This window comes from Equus asinus, chromosome 1 (genome assembly GCF_041296235.1).
Source record: "Equus asinus isolate D_3611 breed Donkey chromosome 1, EquAss-T2T_v2, whole genome shotgun sequence".
Taxonomy (NCBI): domain Eukaryota; kingdom Metazoa; phylum Chordata; class Mammalia; order Perissodactyla; family Equidae; genus Equus; species Equus asinus.
The window spans coordinates 100,739,650-100,758,952 of record NC_091790.1 but is presented as its reverse complement, the minus strand read 5'-3'; the positions used below and the strand labels follow the sequence as shown (position 1 = coordinate 100,758,952).

At 49.3% G+C, this 19,303-nt stretch overlaps 1 protein-coding gene across 4 annotated transcripts in view; it reads left to right on the top strand.

Annotated features, from left to right (window-relative positions):
* The window catches only part of OGDH (oxoglutarate dehydrogenase), an 82,429-nt gene that overhangs the window by 13,969 nt on the left and 49,157 nt on the right, over positions 1–19,303 (top strand). For 2 of the 4 annotated variants that reach the window (XM_014828270.3, XM_014828272.3), the window contains exons 3-4: positions 14,990–15,181; positions 17,040–17,142. In XM_014828270.3, coding sequence (XP_014683756.1) covers positions 14,990–15,181; positions 17,040–17,142 — 295 coding nt within the window. Of the gene's footprint in view, positions 1–14,989; positions 15,182–16,826; positions 16,918–17,039; positions 17,143–19,303 lie in introns of all 4 variants that reach the window. The other 2 variants (XM_014828273.3, XM_014828271.3) reach the window with 1 other exon arrangement.

Genomic DNA, 19,303 nt, shown 5'->3' with positions numbered 1-19,303 from the left:
GGCTGGCTGTCATCATTGTTGATTTGGCCTTTTTTTTAACTCTTGAATCTTGGGGTCTTGTCATCAAAAGGCAGCCTGCTTCTGTTGGGCCCCTGAGAACAAGCGTTACCCTGATGTGTTAGTGACTTTTAAGATTAGAGACATTCGTGTGACTGCTGGAGCCACCAACCCTGTTCCATCAGGAATGCCACCTCTTGGTCAGAACTTCATCTCAGCAAAGGAGGGCATCTAGCGGGATCTTCTCCTGTTTCTATGGCAACCTGGAAGCCACCTTGCTCCCTGAGCAAAGTGAGACCTGGTTTCCTGTGAGAGGGGATCTGGAGACTGCCCAGAAAGAAATGCCCTGTGAAAGTGGCCTTGCCTGTGATGGTGGATATCAGAGGTTTCCGAAGACAGTTACTGTAAGGTTATCTCTAGAATAAACTTAGCCCACAGGTTTTGGAATCAGACTGTCATCTCACGCACAGGCATGTCCCTTGCCTGCCTTTTCCAAAACATACATCTTTGTGGAACCAATTAAGTCTTCTTAAATTGTATTTGGTTTTAGAGAGATTAGCACCTGAGTGTGACCACGCCTTGTTGTATGCAGAGTACTAGAGATCTTGGCTCAGGACGTCTGTGCGGGAAGCCTGGCATCATGGGAATGGGTGGGTGGAAAAGCACACTGGCTCTGTGGTGCAGAGCTCGGGAAAGTGGGGCTGAAACTGTCACAGCGGCTCCTGCTGGAAGCTTTTTGAAGAGATTTTTTTTTTTTATGTGGACATAATCTTAGACTGGTCATAAATGGTGCTGATTTTCCTTGAAAAGTTTTTTTTTTCCCATTCCTTAGGTTTATCATTATTCTTATTTGTATTATCATTATCATTATTATTGCTTTTATTATTATTATTATTAAGACTTATTCTGTAGAGCCGTTTTAGGTTCACAGCAAAATTGAGGGGAGGTACAGAGATTTCCCATATACCTCCTGCCCTACACATGCAGTCTCCCCACCATCAACATCCTCCATGAAAGATGGTGCAACATTTGTTATAACTGATGAACCTACACTGACACGTCATCATCACCCAAAGCCCATAGTCTACATAGGGTCCACTCCTGGTGTTGTACAATCTGTGGTTTGGGACAAATGTTTAATGACATGTATCACCATTATACTGTCATACAGAGTATTTTCACTGCCCTAAAAATCCTCTGTGCTCTGCCTGTTCTTCGAAAATATTTTTACCACATGGTATCAAGGAAGGTGACACATGATGACCAGGAGGCACTGGGAGGTTCTTGGGCTGGGGGGTGGGGGCCAGTCACAGTGTCCATCCATCCTGGGGGTGGGACAGCACAATGAAAGGTCTACTGACAGGCACAGATGCAGCCTGCTGGGGAAGAATCCAGGGTGAAGATTGGGCCCTTGGGCGCTGGGGGTCAGAATCTCATTGAGAGATTCTGCAGGGAGTATGCATGGAGAATCTCAAAAAGGGACCTGTAGTTTAATAAGAGAATACATGCAACTTGGCATCTTTGGGCCAGATTTTATGTGCTGGTTTCTATTGCCCAAATTCTCCAGGGGACACAGCATCTTCTAGAGGGAAAGGGATGGGATGATGTAAATCAGTGGACGTGCGTTAGTCCCCCTCCTCTGCCATCCCAGAAAAGTGGAATTGATCCCCTCTCCAAGTTGAATTAGGCCTAATACATGATATATGCTTGTTTTTCAAGGGACATGATACAGAGCTTTCATCAGATTTTCAAAGACATTTGTGACCCACAAAAGACCTTAGAAATAGTTGACTTAAGAATGCTTCATTTGCACTCTTGTTTTAGAACAAATAGTTTAGGTAGAAATAATAAAGTAGGTTTTAAGAATTAGATTGGTCATCTTTCTGATCTCCCATTTCTGCATCAGATAAGAGATGTCGAGCTCCTGGTCCTCAGGGCTGATGCTGTCATCATTCTCTCCCCCCCATTTACAGAGAGCTTGTGGAGAACTGCTGGGACTGAACTTCATATCTGGCACAAACAGAACAAATTTAGCATCTCCCCCTCCCTGCCTTATGCACTCTGCTTTCCTGTTAGTACTTTTTAAACTTTTTACGATATTTTCAAACATACAGTAGAGAGAAGGGTATACAAGGAACCTCCATGAGGAGACCCATCACCCAACTTCCGCAGGTCTCTACAGTTTGCCAGTCTGAGCATCTATTCCTTTCCTCACTCACTCTTCTGATTGTTGTTTTGTTTTGGGTGGGGGCCCACTGGAGTAATTTACGGCAAATCCTAGCCCTGAGTCATTTCTGCCATAGCTGTATTGATGTGTCTCTAATTAACAACGGAATGTGTTCTTAACCACACCCAACAAATTTAACAAGATAATTCTGTGTTATAATCTTAGTCCATATTCAGCTATTTGTGGTTATGTTAAAGCTGCCTTTTCACATTTGGCTTTATAATTTACAGCTGGTTGTTAGATCCATCTTTTTAAAGAAAACTTATTTTTAAATGTTTAATTGTGAAAACTATGTTTGTGGTAAAGTAATCAAACAATTCAGAGCTGCAAGCCCTCAAGTGCTCTGGGTGCCCCTGTGTCCTTGCCTGCTGCCCAGTTAACTGGCCGGCTCAGGGTCCTCCTCTGCACCGTCTTGCCTTTGCTTCTGTAGTGTGGTCCTCCTAGACCGTTGTCTCTTCTGCATTCTTTCCTCCAGTCTGGCCTCTGCACTCCAGTCCTAAACACCTTGTCAAGCGCAGCTTGCCACTTGACCCCTTTAGGAACCTTCAGCCAGGGCCTGTTCTGTCAGCATGCAAAGTCCTCCCTCAGGGTCTCAGCCATGTTGGGGACAAGTCAGATGGCGGTACTTTATTTTTATTTACATCTTAAAAACACTTAGAATCAAAGTCAGATTGCCCCTGTTAGTGTTTAAAACAAACAGGTAATTGAGAACTGCTGAGTCCTTGTGGGGCTGCATTTGGGTGGTGGAGGCAGGTGCCCACCCACAGGCGTAGCTTGGTGTCAGCCCTGCCAGGGAGGACCCAGGGTTGGTCCCAGCACTGGAGCTGGTGGAAGAGCCCTCTGTCCTCCTCTGCCCTGCAGTGCCCTCTTTGCCCGTGGTCATTGGGCTTTCCTGGCCATCCTCAGTGCCGTGGAGCTCACTTCCCCTGCCTAGGCCTTCTGAGTGACGTCTGCCCACTTCCTAAAGCTTGTCTTCCTCTTGTTAACCACATCCATTTCTTCTCGTGCCTTTCTCGGGCCAGCTCCTAAGTGTAATAACAGCTCTCTGGTCCAGCATGGCCGCCGCAGGAACACCCTGTATAGCACTCGAGGCAGAGATTCCAGACTCTCAGCCCCACCTTGTTGAGCTTGGCCATGCTACCCTTCTGGCCCAGGCAGTTCTGCTTTTTCCTTCTATACTCATGAAACACAGTCCTGTTTGTTTTTCTGTTAAGTGAACCAGGTAAGTGGAGGAAAAACAGACACGCATCATCCCCAGTAGGGGGTGACATGTGTGTTTTCTCTCTGCAGCTTTGAAACTGCCTTGGCTGCACTTTGAAAACTCAGCTGCCGTTTGGCCCGGTTCTGTGCTAACCTTGGGGTGAGGGAAAGAAACATACATATATTTAAGGCCCATGGTATACTTACTGGGATTTCAATGGTCAAGGCTGCTACACAGCATTCTGAAGTAACCCCTCGATGATACTCAGCTCTCTACATCAGGAGGAATTTCAACCATGGTGCCTCTTATGTTAAATCAACTACACAAGCCAAGAGTATCTTCCCTAACTTCGGTACAATATTTTACTCTTTTTTTTAAAGTATCAATTGGGTTTTTTTTTTCCTTTTTCTCCCCAAAGCCCGCCAGTACATAGTTGTGTATTCTTCTTTGTGGGTCCTTCTAGTTGTGGCATGTGGGACACTGCCTCAGCATGGTTTGATGAGCAGTGCCATGTCCGCGCCCAAGATTCAAACCAACGAAACACTGGGCTGCCTGCAGCAGAGCGCACGAATTTAACCACTCGGCCACGGGGCCAGCCCCCAATATTTTACTCTTAAAGGGTTGTGTTCATACAGTTCAGTTAGCGAGATAAAATTAATACCTTTGAAAAGTATAAGAAACGTGAAGCAGCACCTTCACTGTCCTTATGTAGCAGTTTGCAGCTCATGACAGTTTTGTTGGAGGACTGTTGAGAGGCTGCCAGGAGATATGCCGCATGCAGGGCCCCTGAGCACACAGGCCAGTGGAAAATTAGATGAGCTGAACAACAGCTAAGTACAGAGAGAACCGACTAGCTTTGGAAGGGTCAGGAAGGAGCCTGACATGGGACAGGGTGTCTGTGTAAAGATACAGATGCAAGGGCCCAGGAGGGTTGGGGAAGGATTTGGTGGGTAATTTTGGAGGCTTGTTGGGGGCCAGAAGCCAGAGGCAGCAAGTGAACACCAAAAGTTTGGGCTTGGACATAAATGGAAAGGTTCCAAGATCAAGCCAAGGGGCATTTGTTTATTCGTGAAATGCTATGGGAGCATGGACCCCCTCCACGGTTAGAGAGTTTGAGGGCCCAGGTAGAGGGGCCCTGGCACTGATGAAGAGCTAACTGCACCTGCAATGAGGAGAGGCGAGCTTAACATAAAGGAGGGCTGCACCTTTGGGAGTGTGGGTTTTAAATAATTATCCTTTGTGCTGTTGTAAAGGATTCCTGGACCTACTACCTGTGCATGTGTGCGTGTGTGTGCACATGTGTGTGCATGCTTCCTCACACTGACAAGGAATTCTTGGATGCCAGTAGGACTCTGAGAATTCAACTCAGTTCTGACACGATCTATCTAGAGATAGAATCAGATTCCACAGGTAAAGGGCTCAATTCCACAAGACCACCCTTGGTTCAATTAATTTGTTAGAATGACTCACAGAACTCAAAAAAACCCATTTACTCACTAGATTTTCGATTTATTACAAAGGATATTAAAGGATACTAATCAACAGCCAAATGAAGAGATACATAGGGCAAGGTCCTGAACAAAGGACCTTCTGTCCTCCTGTAGCTTGGGGCCCAGCTTGGTGGCATGTGGAAGTGTTCTGCTTCCCCAGTGTGAGACCTCTCTGAAAAGAGCTGTTGAGGTATCCGTTTGGGTTTTTATGGAGGCTTCATTACATAATCATAATTGACTCAGTCATTGGCCATTGATTACACCTCAAACACCTCCCCCCCGCACCCCCCCCCCCCCCGAAGAGGGGTGGGGCTGCCCAGTCCTCTGATCACATGGCTGGTTCTCCTGGCATCTAGTCCCCACCCTTGGCTGAGGTCCAAAGTCACCTCATTAACGTAACAAAAGGCAATTTTATGGCTCTTGTCACTTAGGAAATTGAAATTCCAGGAGTTGGGGGAGCTGTGAACCAGGAACTGTGGACTAAGACCATATATATATATATGAGAAATATATATTTTGGTCATCTTATAAATCAAAATATTGCAACTGTATTTTAAGCAAAAATTTTCTTTAAAATGATGTCAGAGGTTAAAGGACTAGAGAGAGAGATCAGAATGACCTTAAGGAGAAGGTGGACCCAAGAGTGAAAAGGAGCCTTCCATGGGTGGATTGTGAGACTGGGGCCTTCTCTCAAAGTGGTCATGACCTGCAAACCCAGAATTCTCTCTGAATTTGCAGCAGTGGCTTTGTGAAGCTGGGCTGGGGTCCTCCAGGTAGGGCTGCACGCTAGGGCTTGGAGGTCAGGGACACCAGATGCCCAGATGCCCACTGTGGTTCGTCACAGCCTCCCTCAAGAGTTGCTATTCTGAGTCGATGGAGCACCCTGTTGGGTACGACCTGCTGGGCAGAGGGTGAGTGCTCTCACTTCCTGACCGATGCCAAAAAGACTGCTTTTGAGTGCAGTCATAGGTGTCCTGGATGTAATCTTTTCATGCAGTAGAAGCTGGCTTCTGTGAGCGTTTGTTTAACAAACCACCCCAAAACTTGGTGACTTGAAACACCAGCAGTGTAGTCTTTCTTAGGATTCCTGGCTCTCATGTAGATGAGGCTTAGCCGGGCTGCAGCTTCATGATTGCCCCCCTCACATCTGGCGCTTGGTGCCAGCTGTTCACCAGGCCCTGCCATCCTGCTGGGGGGCTGAAGCGACCCCCTCACAAAGCCTCAAGTTAGCTCCGAGAGGCAAGGCAAGGCGAGGCCGAGGGCGAGGGCTTTGGATGCCGGCCCAGAGCTCACACACTGCCGCTGTCATCTCTGGTCTTGGTCAGAGCAGTCTCAGGCCAGCCCAAAGGGCTCAGCTCTGATGGAGAAGCCGCACAGCCACTGCAAGGGATGTTCGTGCAGGTGTGGGAGGACATGTGGTTTGGTTTCTATATGGTCTGTTGGGGCCACCACCTTTAGTTTGGACCAGAGACCCAGGGAGTATCGTTCCTCTATCAGCAGATTCCATAGGGCAGAGCTGAGGCAGCTTGTCTTTGCTAATCTTAGGTGTTTATTAACATTCGACTTGCACACCAATCCAGAGAGAAGAGATTAGAGGTTCTTTGGAGATGTTCTCTTACCTGTGCTACACTGTGCTTTACAAACAACGGCATCACTCTGATCAAGCATAAATTCATTTGCTTTCCCTAACTGAGGAGTGCCCAAGTAGAATCCCCAATTTTAATTGCTTCCGGTACAAGTAGTTCTGTGGTGACAAGTCAGGCAGACCTGATCCTAGTGCCTCCTAGACTCCGTTGTGGGCAGCACTCTGAGTTGGGCCTGCGCGAGGCCCTGCCTGTGCTCAGCTGGGGACGGTTTGAGCAAGGCCCTGCTAGTGGATGGAGGGATCTGAAGTCCAGTGCTGCATGTCCTGTGGCACTGTCTTTCAAGAGCACTTAGCCCTAAAGCAGTAATCTTTTATGAAGATTCAGGCACGGACGGTGGGGGCAGTCAACTACAGGCCTCCCTGACCTGGGCATCCCGTTAGGACACTGGGACTGTCACACACACTGTTTTCAAGAAAGTTTCAGGGGCCGGCCTGGTGGCGCAGCGGTTAAGTTCGCATGTTCCACTTCGGCGGCCCAGGGTTTGCTGGTTCAGATCCTGGGTGCAGACGTGGCACTGCTTGGCAAGCCTTGCTGTGGCAGGCGTCCCACATAGAAAGTAGAGAAGATGAGCACAGATGTTAGCTCAGGGCCAGTCTTCCTCAGCACATGTTAGCTCAGGGCTAATCTTCCTCAAAAAAAAAAATAGAAAGAAAGGCTCAGGGCCCAGCACTTGGCACACATAGGGTGCTTTGGAAAGGTTGTAGAGATGTCTTAGTGCAGCCTTTTCATGCACAGCAGAGACATGAATTACTCAGCACTACACCATAGCTGGGCCAGTGAGCACAGTAACCTGGTTAGGAAATAACCAGCATTTGCCGGCGCACTTTCTGAGCCAGAAGAGCCCCTGTGCAGGGTGGCTGGGAAGACATGCCAGCTTCCCTCCAGGGAACCAGGGTGCTCAGGGAGCAGCGCCTGTGGGCCAGCAGGTCACTGGTGACCGTTCTTGGCTCTGGGAGCTGCTGCCTGTCTTATTTGTTTGACTGAATTAATATGAACCAGCCAAACCCTTGTTTCAGGATGGCCATGCATCCATTTTCGTTGGTCACTTGTTGCCCTGAATTTCAGTTAAAAAGCATTGTTAATATCAAAACCTAATAATACGGTTGTTTGTGACAATGCTGAGGTCTGAAGCCTGGACCGGTAGGCATTAGTTTATCAGCTGTGTGATGGCCTTTGAGCCTGGGGTTTGGTCCTTTCAAGAGGTGGCTAGAAGCTGCCCCACCCATTCCGCAGGGTGGTTTTACGTCAGTGTCCTTGGCAGGGCACTGGCAGAGGGGAGTGGTGGCCATCAGATGATGTCATGTTCCAGGCCAGGGTGCATATCGTGAGAGGGTGGGGCTTATTCCACTGCTAACGTGGAGACGGCAGGGTGGCAAAGAGCAGCATCTGAAGGGGACTTTGGACAAAAGGAAGTGGTCTGGTCAATTCAGAACAACCCAAAGTCATAGAATTTGACAGCTAGAATAAGCATTATTAACCCCCAGCTTAAGTTTGATCATCAACTTCTTGAACAAATACGAGTATACCTGCAGGTGCTTCTTAAAGTGTGAAAAGCTATGCAGATACATTGGTGTCCTCCTAAGTAGCCTGTGCTCCCTGCTCTTGTAGGCAAAGAATCAGGCACAGAGCGCTGAAGTGACTTCCTGGCCTCGCTCAGCCCACGGAAGGCAGGACTGGGGCTCCCAACCCCGTGAGCTGGCAGCAGGCAGGCCCACTGCAGTGGGCGCAGTCCTGTGCATGGCCCTTTTGTCACACACCTGTTCTGGCCAATGTATCTGACACAGTGGGGGCCTTTGAGACAGGCGAAGGGACACTAGGTGACATATTTGCTGCCCCTCAGAAGCTGAAACCTCTGTGAACAGTCTCTGTTGTGAACTTCATAGCCAGGAACTTGACCCTGAGACGCTTGCAATCTACTGACAATAAACAGGGCAAAGTCTGCTTACCTCATTCCCTGGTGAGAGTCCCACACCTGCCGCGGGTGGCAGCTTTTCTGAGGGGAGGTGGAGCCTCTGGACTCTGGACCCTCCAGGTTCCTATAGCTGACGCCATACCTAGCACCACACCTAGCAGTACACCTGACATCCCACGTAGCACTGCAGCTGGCAGCACACCTGACGTATCATCAGACATCACTCCTGTCAGGCTGTTTGCCTCGTGAAGGAGTCCAAACCTGTCTAATTTTAGCTCAGCAGGTGCGGTGAGCACCTACTATGGAGCAAAGCACTGGACTAGCTTCCGTCAGACATTACAGAGGAAAAGGGACGTGTCTGCAGCCTTTGAAGAACTTCCTTTAACTGGGGAGAAGAGTGTGATGACTGCAGGGAAGGTCCACCAGGGTTGTTGGGAGTCTGGGAGGCTTGTGGGGAGCATAGGAGGAGTGATGGCTTTGAAAACACCTTCATGTACTGCAGTTGATGCTGTTGGTTATCTAAAATTAAAAGTAAGAATTCTGGTTTCACTCCAACCAGAATGTTACACTTATTTACACTTGAAATCTATCATGTTTTGGATGAATCATTTCAGTAACAAGCTGATGGCCTTAAACTCACTCATGGGAGGTGGGCAGCAGGTGCACACCTATGCCGGCTGGCCTGCCCATGAGCCACTCCACCCTCCTGCTCACCCTAGCCTGGCTCAGGCTCTGCTCCTAGGCATGGGTAACTACTTCCTCAGAAGGAGCACCGAAACCCCGGCTAGTCGGATTACTTCTCACTGCCAGGCCGCCTGAGACCTGGCCCCAGCCCACCTTCCCATTCTTGTCTCTACCAGCTCACACACATGCCTTCCCTGTGGCCATGTGATGCGTCTCTCTTCTCAGGCTCCTCATACCCAGCTGTGCTGCAGGGCTCAGACCACCATCATCTCCTCTGAGCACCATCCTTCCCTTTATTTCCTGGTACTTGTCCCTCCTCTGAAGTTACATGTTCACTCGTCTGTCCTGCCATTCCTGAGAGAGGAGCTCATCGTGGTGGTTTTCCTGTCCCCAGACCTCAGTGCATGCTGTGTATAGGCAGCCTCGGTGATATTCGTGGACCTGAACTTTTAAGTAACAGTGCTCACCTTTTCATGCAGTACATCCTGCATGCCTTTGGGAAGACCATTCATGTGTGGTGGAACCCTCTAGTCCTGCCAGACAGAGGAGCTGGCTTTCTGTGGCAGATGCCTTTCCTCGTCCTCTTTGAGCTGAGATCCTGACTTCTTCAGGCCACTGCTCCCTTTCACCTCTGGTGAACAGAGGACTGAGTGTCTATGTCTGGCCATTGTATGTTCATGGTCAGGCAGGAGGACAGAGAGTTTCCTTACTGAGTTATTTATACAACAGAGGCATGAAGAAGTTGGAGGCTGTGATGTTGGCAATTGGGTGCCCTGATACTCAGTGGGAGTTTGTGGTGGCTGCGTGGCGGATTAGTAGTTAAATTTGCCTTGTGATACATGTGAAGGAGGAAAACCAGCACACTGCCCTGTGGTGGGGCTGGGACTCCTACCTGGCTTAGTCTGATGCAGAAGGCCACACTCTGGGCCAAGTCCACACCCCCACACAGAAGCCAGAGTCTGACTTTGTCTTGTTTCTCATGAGTGAAAAACCATTCCTGTTCAGGAAAATGTCGTCCGCGGTTTTGATGTACCATGCTGTTAGATTACTGTGCTGTTAAGTCGCATTCCCCCCCGACCAGCCACTTACTGTGCTTTCTCATCCTCGCTTCTGCCTTGTCACTTGAGATATTTCTGGAGGTAGAAGTTACCACCCCTGCCCACATCGGGCCTTTGGTTCAGGGCATCCAGACAAGAGCAAGAGATAGTTAGGAGTGAGTTTGGCTCAGAGAAAGAGAGAACTCCGCTCAGCTGGCTTCATGGACAGGGTTTGTTTTTCTCACTCAACAAGACACCTGGGGCCGCTCGCCTCCAGATACAGAGAGCAGGTGAGACAGGCACAGGTGTCATCTTCTTAAAGTTTTCTCTTCATTTGGAGAGGGGCTTCACTCTGACCAGCTTCGTGGTCACGTATCCTGGGAGTAGAGAATCTGCCATCAGGGAGAGAACCAGAACTGGCAGCAGGTAAACACACAAGTAAATAAAACCTCAAGCTGAGAATCAACGAACGAGGGCTGCAGTTATCAGGAGGGGAACCCTCACCAGGCAGTGACAACACCAAGCATTAAAGATGACTTGGGCCAGCATGTGGAGAGCAGTGACAGGGAGGGCTTTGCAGGCCCCACGAACTGAAAGCAGAAGCCAGTTCAGGTGTAGGGAGAGGCGGGGAGGAGGGGCGGACATCTCTGGAGAGATGAGACGGCCACAAGGGAGGAGGGAGAGAGAGTCAGGCTCGGCATCTGTGGGGTGGTGAGACCCGCAAGCCTGAAAGGACCTTCTCTCTCAGAGCCTTTTTTTTAATCAACTTTTTTGAGGTCTGACTTATATTAAAACATACCCATTTTAAGTTGCAGTACGAGCGGTTTCGCCAAGTGTAGGCAGTGGCTCCAGGCTACAGAATTGTCACCCAAGTGTGAAGACTTTTCGGGTCATGGTGGAAGAGGGCTTGCTGTTGTAGGAGTGGGCTCCTTGTCTGAGGGCAGGCAAGCGCTTGCCAGAGTGCAGAGGCCCACACCTTCCTAGAAAGAGTGAGAGGGCCTGGCCGAGCTGTGGGAGAGCAAGCTGGTGGTGTGTGCTTGCTGTGGGGGGTGAATTACAGGAAAGCCCGAAGCTGCATTCCTGGCATATTCTTTCCCAGGGGTTCCCAGCTCTCTGCAATACTGGTATGAACCAGTTTTTTCTGACTGCCTCCAGTTGAAGCAGAATTTCCGTCTGTGCAGTTGTCCTCAGCCACTTGAAAATCACCTGGAGTTTTATTCCAAGCACACAAAAAAGGTCAGAGAGAGGGGGCCGGATGATGGCAATTCCTGCTTCCACCCCCCTTCCCCCCCAGCCCCAGGCCTGCCTCAAAGGGGCCCTGCAGCCTTTGTCTCCCTGGAAGTTCCTTTCATTTTCTTGTCCGCTGGCTTTGGCATGGATAAGCCAGGATGAGAGATGGTGTTAATGTGAGAGCTACCCTGCTCCCTGAAATTCACTTGACCTGATCACTATCCCTGCCTCGTGTCCCCTGTGTGTAAATCCCACCTGACCCTCTCCCAGGGAGAGTGTGGTTGGTTTTCCAGGTGCTCAGAGCATCAGGACAGTAGCTAGCCCCACCTCTGCTGCTGTGCTGTTGTTCCCTGTTACTCAAAGCTGATTTTTCCAAAGAGGAGAACTTGGGATTTTTGCTATGCCTTTTGGCTCTATATACATAAGCAGCTGGTGTCCATCAGGATGAGGGGTCGGTGTGCTGCCAGTGGTCCTTGAATCCAAGGCCTTGCTGTTGGGTGACTGCCACTGCATATCTGGACACATCTTCATACCTTTTGTGTGGCAGAAGAAAGACCGTCTGCTTTAAGGTTTGAAAGTTTGGATCGTGTGTGCTGCCTACAGCGGCTACTCGGTTTCAGGGTCATGCCCAGCCCTTAAGCCTCTTCGCAGGCCCAGGGACACAGGTGAGGGTAGAGATGCCAGCTTTGGAGCGGGATTGGGATAAAGAAGAAACTTGATTAGGTTTTACGTGGTAGGAGCAGCGTGCTCTTGGTTCTTGCTGTGCAAGTCTGGGCTGACTCCTGCCCCATTCGCTGCTGAATCAGAAGCGCTCCTTTTAGGTCAGGCCTTCAGTTAGTGGCAGCCTGGATGGAGGCCAGGAAGAGCCCTCGGCCAGAGCTACTTTCACCATGCAGGGAGCTTGCGTGAGCCTGATGGAAAAGCTCCATGATGTCAGAAGTGTTTGGGTGTGTCCACTGTGTCAGCTCCCATGTCCTTGTAAGGAGCCAGGTGGATGCCAAGCATGGAGGCAGCCTTCCCAGCCCCTAGGGACTTGGTACTGAGGCGTCCTCTCCTTTCTCACAAGAGTAAGTCAGTTGCTTTCTCTGGTGGACTTACCACCTTTTACTGTGTTAGAGGAAGACTCAGGGTGCTGGTGGGAACCAGTTTGATGGAGGGAGAGTGAGAAAATGGTCTTGGGGGTTCCAAGTCCTGGATTGTAGAGGAATGCTTGGACGTCAGGTTACATGGTACACAGTGCCTTACAGTTGGTGTTATGGCTGGTGCCAGAAGAGAACCCTAAATCTGTTCTACCATCAGCTGACACACTGAAAATTAACCAGGAAGGTGAAAACAGTAAAACCTTGAATAGATTTGTTAAAACATTTTAAAATTGTTATTGAGATGTAGTTCACATGAAAAGTATACAACTCAGTGGTTTTTTGTGTATTCACCATGTTGTACATTCATCCTCCTAATAGTTTGATTTTTGAAAGTTAATTTTTCTAAATACAGAAGAAATATGTTCTTCTTGTAGAATAATTTAAACATTCTGCAAAGCTCCTCTCAAAAGCAGTTTTAATGAGAAGCCAGACTGCCCTGTGTGAGCCGGGTGTTCTGGGCCTGCACTTGTCACAGTGACTAGTTTGTGATCAGTGGCAGCATGCAGTGGTCTCTCGGGGGGAACCATCAGAGTCAGGTACGTCTGTGCCTCGGACAGCATTGAAAAGAGCCCACCTGAAAAGCCAGGAGACCTTAAGGACCCATCTCTGATTTCTGTCCAGACAGGGACAAACCCATTCAGTACCTGTCTGAGCCCCAGTGAGCACATCTGCATAGCATCTTGGTAGCACTTACTAGGAAGGCGAACACAGAAATCTAGTGAAGTTTCTCCTCTCCAGATTTTTCAAGAAGTCTAATCAGTTTATTGATGGAAGAATCTTGGAAACTGGAAAATGTATGGCAGAGAAGAAAGACAATGTTTTTATATTTCTAAACTTTCTGGTTTTGAGTTTTGGTGGATTTTTTTTTTTTGCAGAGGAATCTTATTTTTCTGACCTTCAAAATATTTTTTTAAAAAAACTCATCTTTGTATGGGATGAATAAACTATTGTAGCCTCATGGTGTCTATAAAAATTATAAATTGAGGGGCCGGCCCGGTGGCACAGCAGTTAAGTTCGCACTTTCCGCTTTGGCAGCCCGAGGTTCGCCCATTGGGATCCTGGGTGCGGACGTGGCACCGTTTGGCAAGCCATGCTGTGGTAGGCGTCCCACATATAAAGTAGAAGAAGATGGGCATGGATGTTAGCTCAGGGCCAGTCTTCCTCAGCAAAAAGAGGAGAATTGGTGGCAGATGTTAGCTCAGGGCTAATCTTCCTCAAAAAAAAAAAAAAATTATATGTTGAACCAAACATGAAATAACCAAAAAGAGTAGGAAAAGAAGTAAATGAGTTAGTTCACATTAGCACGAAGGAGATTGAAACCAATAGTAGTGCCAATCGAATTCTTATTGCCTACCCAATGGTGTGCTGAGTGCCCTTCACTACGTGATTTAGTCTTTCCCACAGACCTATGAAGAATATAGAATTGAGTCCTCATCTTACATATGAAAAAACTGAGCACAGGAGGTGAAGTAACTTGCCAAGATCTCAGAGCTCCGATTCAAAGTCCTGCCTCACCACACACCCTGAGCCCTTAGCTCCCAGTCGCCCTCCTGAGGTGCAGACAAGACTATAGCTGTGCCTCGCTTACGAGGACACGTTCTGAGAAATGCGTCATTAGGTGATCTCATTGTGCGAACATCACAGAGTGTACTTACACAAATCTAGGTGGTACAGCCTACTACACACCCAGGCTCTATGGTACTAATTTCATGGGACCTCCTTCCTCTATGTGGTCTGTCCTTGACCAGTATGTTGTTCTGTGACACAGGACTATTTCTCTTGAGGTCGGTAGGGAACGCTTCATACTTCACAGGTCCAAGCCCAGAGCTGCCTCTTACACAAAGGCCCCGCTCTGGCTTTTTGTCCAGGGAGGAAGAGCATGCACAAGGCAGGCCTAGGCCCAAAGGCTGTGCTGAGCCTCTTGGGTCTTAAGAGAGGCTCTGGGTCCACTCAGTACCCCTTAGGCAGGGTTTGAGGATCTGGGGTGGCTGCAGACCTGTAGACAGGAAAGCCAAGATAACCAGGCCGGGAGACAGATAGGACAGGAGAACTTCTGTTCCCCTGCCTTCTGGGCTGCCCGCCGTGGAAGCAGTCAGCATATGGAAGTGCCTCAGAGCTGCTTGGCCTTGTGCTTTTGGGGTTTTAATGGAAGGGCTGCCACAGGGCATCTGCATCATAGGAGTGGAGGTAAGAAGGCGCATCCTGAAAGAATAATGGAAGCAGGGGCTCCACTTTGGGAGACCCACTCTTTGGAGGTCGAAGTGGGCTGTCCAGAGTAGGAGGAAGTCAGCCCAACCAGCCTGCTGGTAGACAAATATAACCGACGTGACTTGCCTGCCAAGAACAGTTCTTTTGGCTAAAAAATAAGTCCTAGGCCCTAGGTGAGCAGTGCAGTAACACGTGTGTTCCTTCTTTGCCTTCAGTCATGGGACATTTTTTTCCGAAACACCAATGCCGGAGCACCCCCGGGCACCGCCTACCAGAGCCCACTCCCCCTGAGCCCAGGCTCCCTGTCTGCCTTGGCCCGAGCGCAGCCCCTGGTGGGAGCCCAGCCCAATGTGGACAAGCTGGTGGAGGATCACTTGGCGGTGCAGTCTCTCATCAGGGCCTACCAGGTAAGGCGGTGGCGGCAGCAGCTGGCAGTCCAGCCGTGAGAGCTGGTGCCACACTGACTGGCCTCCTGAGTGAATGCTGTCTCACCTCCCCCCACCCAAGCATGAGGCGCTCTCTCCCTGCCCTGGGTCCTAGGGAGGCAAAAAGGAAATTTGACAAGAGAAAAGGAGCCAGGACAGTCGCACCCTGTTTGAGCAAATCCTGTGCTACCTTTAGTACCTGCTCTGGAAATAGCTCCTTGTTTCATTCCATAAGTTGGCATGAAAGATGTGTGGGCAAGGAAAGGCAGTCAGCACCTGGGCATCAGGGGAAGTGCTAGTGACGGGGAGGGGCGTGCTGCTCCCTGAAGCACTGTTACCTTATCAGTTGCTTACGCCCAAATACAATAAGAAAAAATGAACCTTTAGAGTTTGGGGACAGAAGCAGAGCCCACGGAAACAGGAGGAGGCAAGGGAGGGGCAGCTGAGCCTTAGAGGGGTGAGAGGCAGGGGCAGTCTCTCCAAGAGCATTCCAGTTAGTGGTCAGCCCCATCAGAGAAGGGTTGGACAGAACGGGGCTCCCCCAGCCTTTCTCAGAGCCCAGAAGCCTCTCCCAGGATGTGCACCTGGCATGGGGAAGAGCCCAAAATTCAGACCTTAACACCTGGTCTGTGAGTAGTTCTGGGGAGAAGAGGAGAAATCAGGCCTGGAGCATTGCTTCTGGCAGCCCTGGGGATCTAGGTTCCCCTGCTGCCTCTTCTTGCATCACTGCTACATGGCAGGGGAATCACACCCAGTTCTCCTCTCTCTAACACTTTGTTTCCTGGAGAGGCCGTGCAGGCCAGGCGCCACAGCTGTTGGGATAGGTAGCATAGGGAGGGTGGTGGGTCCGTCCTGCTGGAGCCTGGCAAGTCAGGCTCTCCCCCCAAGGCAAATGAAAGGAGACACATGGAGCTGTGTTAAGTAACAGGGCCGTGTGCTCTCAAGTGCTGTTCACAGTGGACTTTTCTGGAGGAAAGAGGCACAGGGAGTATGTTCTGACCATTGCCCACACTCATTCAGCCTCAGTAACATCAGCTGGTCTTTCAGTGACCTCTTAGCAGCCATTCCCCTTCTCAAATTGCTAGCAAGAGATTGTCAATAAAATATCCAAGACTTAAAAAAACTTAAAATTGGTAGGGATTTCTTTCTGTTTTTGTTTTTTAAACAGTTCAGACCCGATGCTGACGTCCCTGTTGTAGCTGTCTTTTGTTCTGCCCACTGGACCCTGACCACTTAGCAGGACAGCCCTGTGGATAAGATGGCATATCTCCGCCCCACCCCATACCTGTGCCAACACTGGCACCTTCCCTTCTCCTCAGGGACAGTTTATGTTCACGCTGGAGTGAGAGTCCCAAGCATATCCCAAACTGTGTAAGGATCCCAAGAAATGGATCCTTGTAGACTGCGAAGTTTATCATAACCTAATAAGTTTTTCCCTTTTTTACAAAAGTGCACTTATGCATGATAGTGCTTTTAAAATAAAATATTCCAAGGCTTTTTAAAACTAATTTTGTTATTTGGGTTCATTGGTGTTCTCAGGGAAAAGTCTGACCAAGTGTAATTTTTACCCCCCGCCCCCCACAGCCTGCGGAACCTGCTTAACAATTGCTTGTATTATTGCTTCCAGGTCAGGGGTCACCACATTGCAAAACTTGATCCTCTCGGAATTAGTTGTGTAAATTTTGATGATGCTCCAGTAACTGTTTCTTCAAACGTGGGTGAGAATTAATCTGTAAACAGTAATTTTAATGTAATTTTACTTTTTTTTACCCCTTCCCTCTTTTTTTTCTCCTGTCCTTTTGTGTGTGTCCTTCCCTCTCCATCGCTGGCCCATTCGTAGATACGAGGGCACCATGTAGCACAGCTGGACCCCCTGGGAATTTTGGATGCTGATCTGGACTCCTCCGTGCCCGCTGATATTATCTCATCCACAGACAAACTTGGTGAGGGTCTGAGAGCTGTCAGCGCTGCGCTACTTAGCTCCTCTCTGTGTCACAGCTTGTGATAGCCAGGATGTCCACAGACGGAAGGGAAAGACTCTTAAGTTTCCTTCGTTCTGATCACTTGAAATTTATCGGTAATGCAGCCTTAGTGTGGTTTGGACAAGTTATTTTTATCCCAGCTTTTCAGCCAGATTGTATGAGCTCAATTCTCTAAGTCTCAAAATTGGAAAGTAAAATTTGGGGCAGAAAAGGTCTGTGGCACAGAGAAAAAGATGACCTACCTGGGCAGGCGGGTCAGAAGATATTCCAGAAACTAGCTCTTCTGGCTTCATTTCCAAATCTCAGTGCAGTGCTGCCTCTGCCCAGATGAGGCCTTGCTCAAAACTGTTGTCACACGCTGTCCTCTCTGAAGCACGGTGTGCCCTGCCATTGACAGGGTGAATTCCAGAGCAAGTTGTGCAGTTGGGTGTCTGGATTGTTAAATGCCCGTGATCACACTGAGGAAACTTTGGAAGGCGTCCCTGGCGTGCAGGGAGGCGCATGTGCAGCGCCCAGGCAGTTGTTGTCACACTTGCCTGCACCCCTCCGCTGCTGTCATGAGGCGCAGGGCGTGGCTGGGCTCGCACCTACAGCTGCGCTCTCTAGTTAATCTGCTCTAAGTGACCGTGCTGCTAACCTTGCTAAAGAGATGATGATGTGACTAATTTTGAAATGGCCACATTGTTCACAAGAAACCCTATGCATGCTAACAAAACTGATGATCACCTACCTGCCTAATTCTGCTCTTTGAGAGGAGACAAAATTCGCCTCCTCTAAATAACGGTCTCTAACGCTCTGTAATACCCACATGCCCTTAAGGGCATTACCAGAGTATGACATGGAGGGTCAGACACTAGTCAGGTAAGGCTAGTTTTCAAACACTGTTGGTTCTGGGACCATTGTTAGCAGTTTGTCATTGCTCTGTCTTCACTTCAGAAATGCTTGTAGATAATACAGAGTTTCCTCCACTTTGTACCTGCCCTTTAGCAGTTTTAGGAAGAAAGATTCGAGAAACCCTCCTGGATATGATTGAATAGAGCCAATTCAGATTGTAGACAAGGCCTCAGTTAAATCCTGCTACTTTATTCGGTGGTGACAACTCTGTGCTCTGAAGAAGTAGGCTTCTCTTTGCAGTGTCTCCAGGGCACTTGGAGCCTCTTTCCTGTTCCTCCCCACTTAGCCCCTGTAGCACCCAGGCCCAACGACACAGCCTGTGCTCACCTGTCCTGAAGCCCCCTCAGCACCCTGAGTCCTCCTTAGGAGAGGGGCTCAGGGCCCGCACCCCTGCAGGGAGTCCCCTCCAGGAGCTTTAGGGCAAGATGGCCCACCTGGGAGACCTGCGTGCCTGGGGCCATCTATCCAGAGAAGGGCGCTGACCACCAAGCCATCCCAGGCACGGGCCTCAGAGGTTTGTGTTCCATAGTGCGCTAGAAGAAAGGTGCAGAGGAGGTGAGGATCCCCCTGTCTTTCCCGAAACTGCTTCTCCCCAGTTCCTCTCCCAGTGGCATCCGTGGTGGCCAGTTTCTTGATATCAAAACAGACCTTTTTTGGTGGTTCTCAGCTCTCATACCTGGGAGGCCTAAGGCTCTCTTCTGTCCTGCTTGAGGCTGGTCAGGTCAGGACAGAGCCGCAGCCAAGGTTTCTTGGAAGTCCGCCAGGCAGTCCCAACCCAGCTAGTCTGTGAAGGGTGAGAAATCCCAGGCCTGTTGACACTGCCCAGCTCCTCATTCACAGCTCTTGTCAGAGGCAGAGGCAGGGCCTCCATTGTTGTTTCTAGGCCCTGTCAGCCTTGTCTTACATTCCACTCTGGAGTAGTGTCCCCAAGTGTTTGTGCGTCTGTGAGGTTTAGCATCAACATGGTGAGGGTGAGCAAGCAAGAGGACATGATAAACCAGGAGACACACACAGAGGAGCTCAGAGCTTCCTACACTCATCTGAGAAAGAGACGCTGCCTCCTCTGACTGGGAGCCCTTCAGAACCACTAGGAGAAAGTCAGGGAGCAGCCCCCCTTTTGTGGCAAAAAGTGCATTTTCATCTGGAGGATTTGAGATAGTGTGGCATAAAAGTTGTGATAAGTTCTTTCTTTAGAAAGAGAGAATGGAAATAGTGTAAACCATGTATA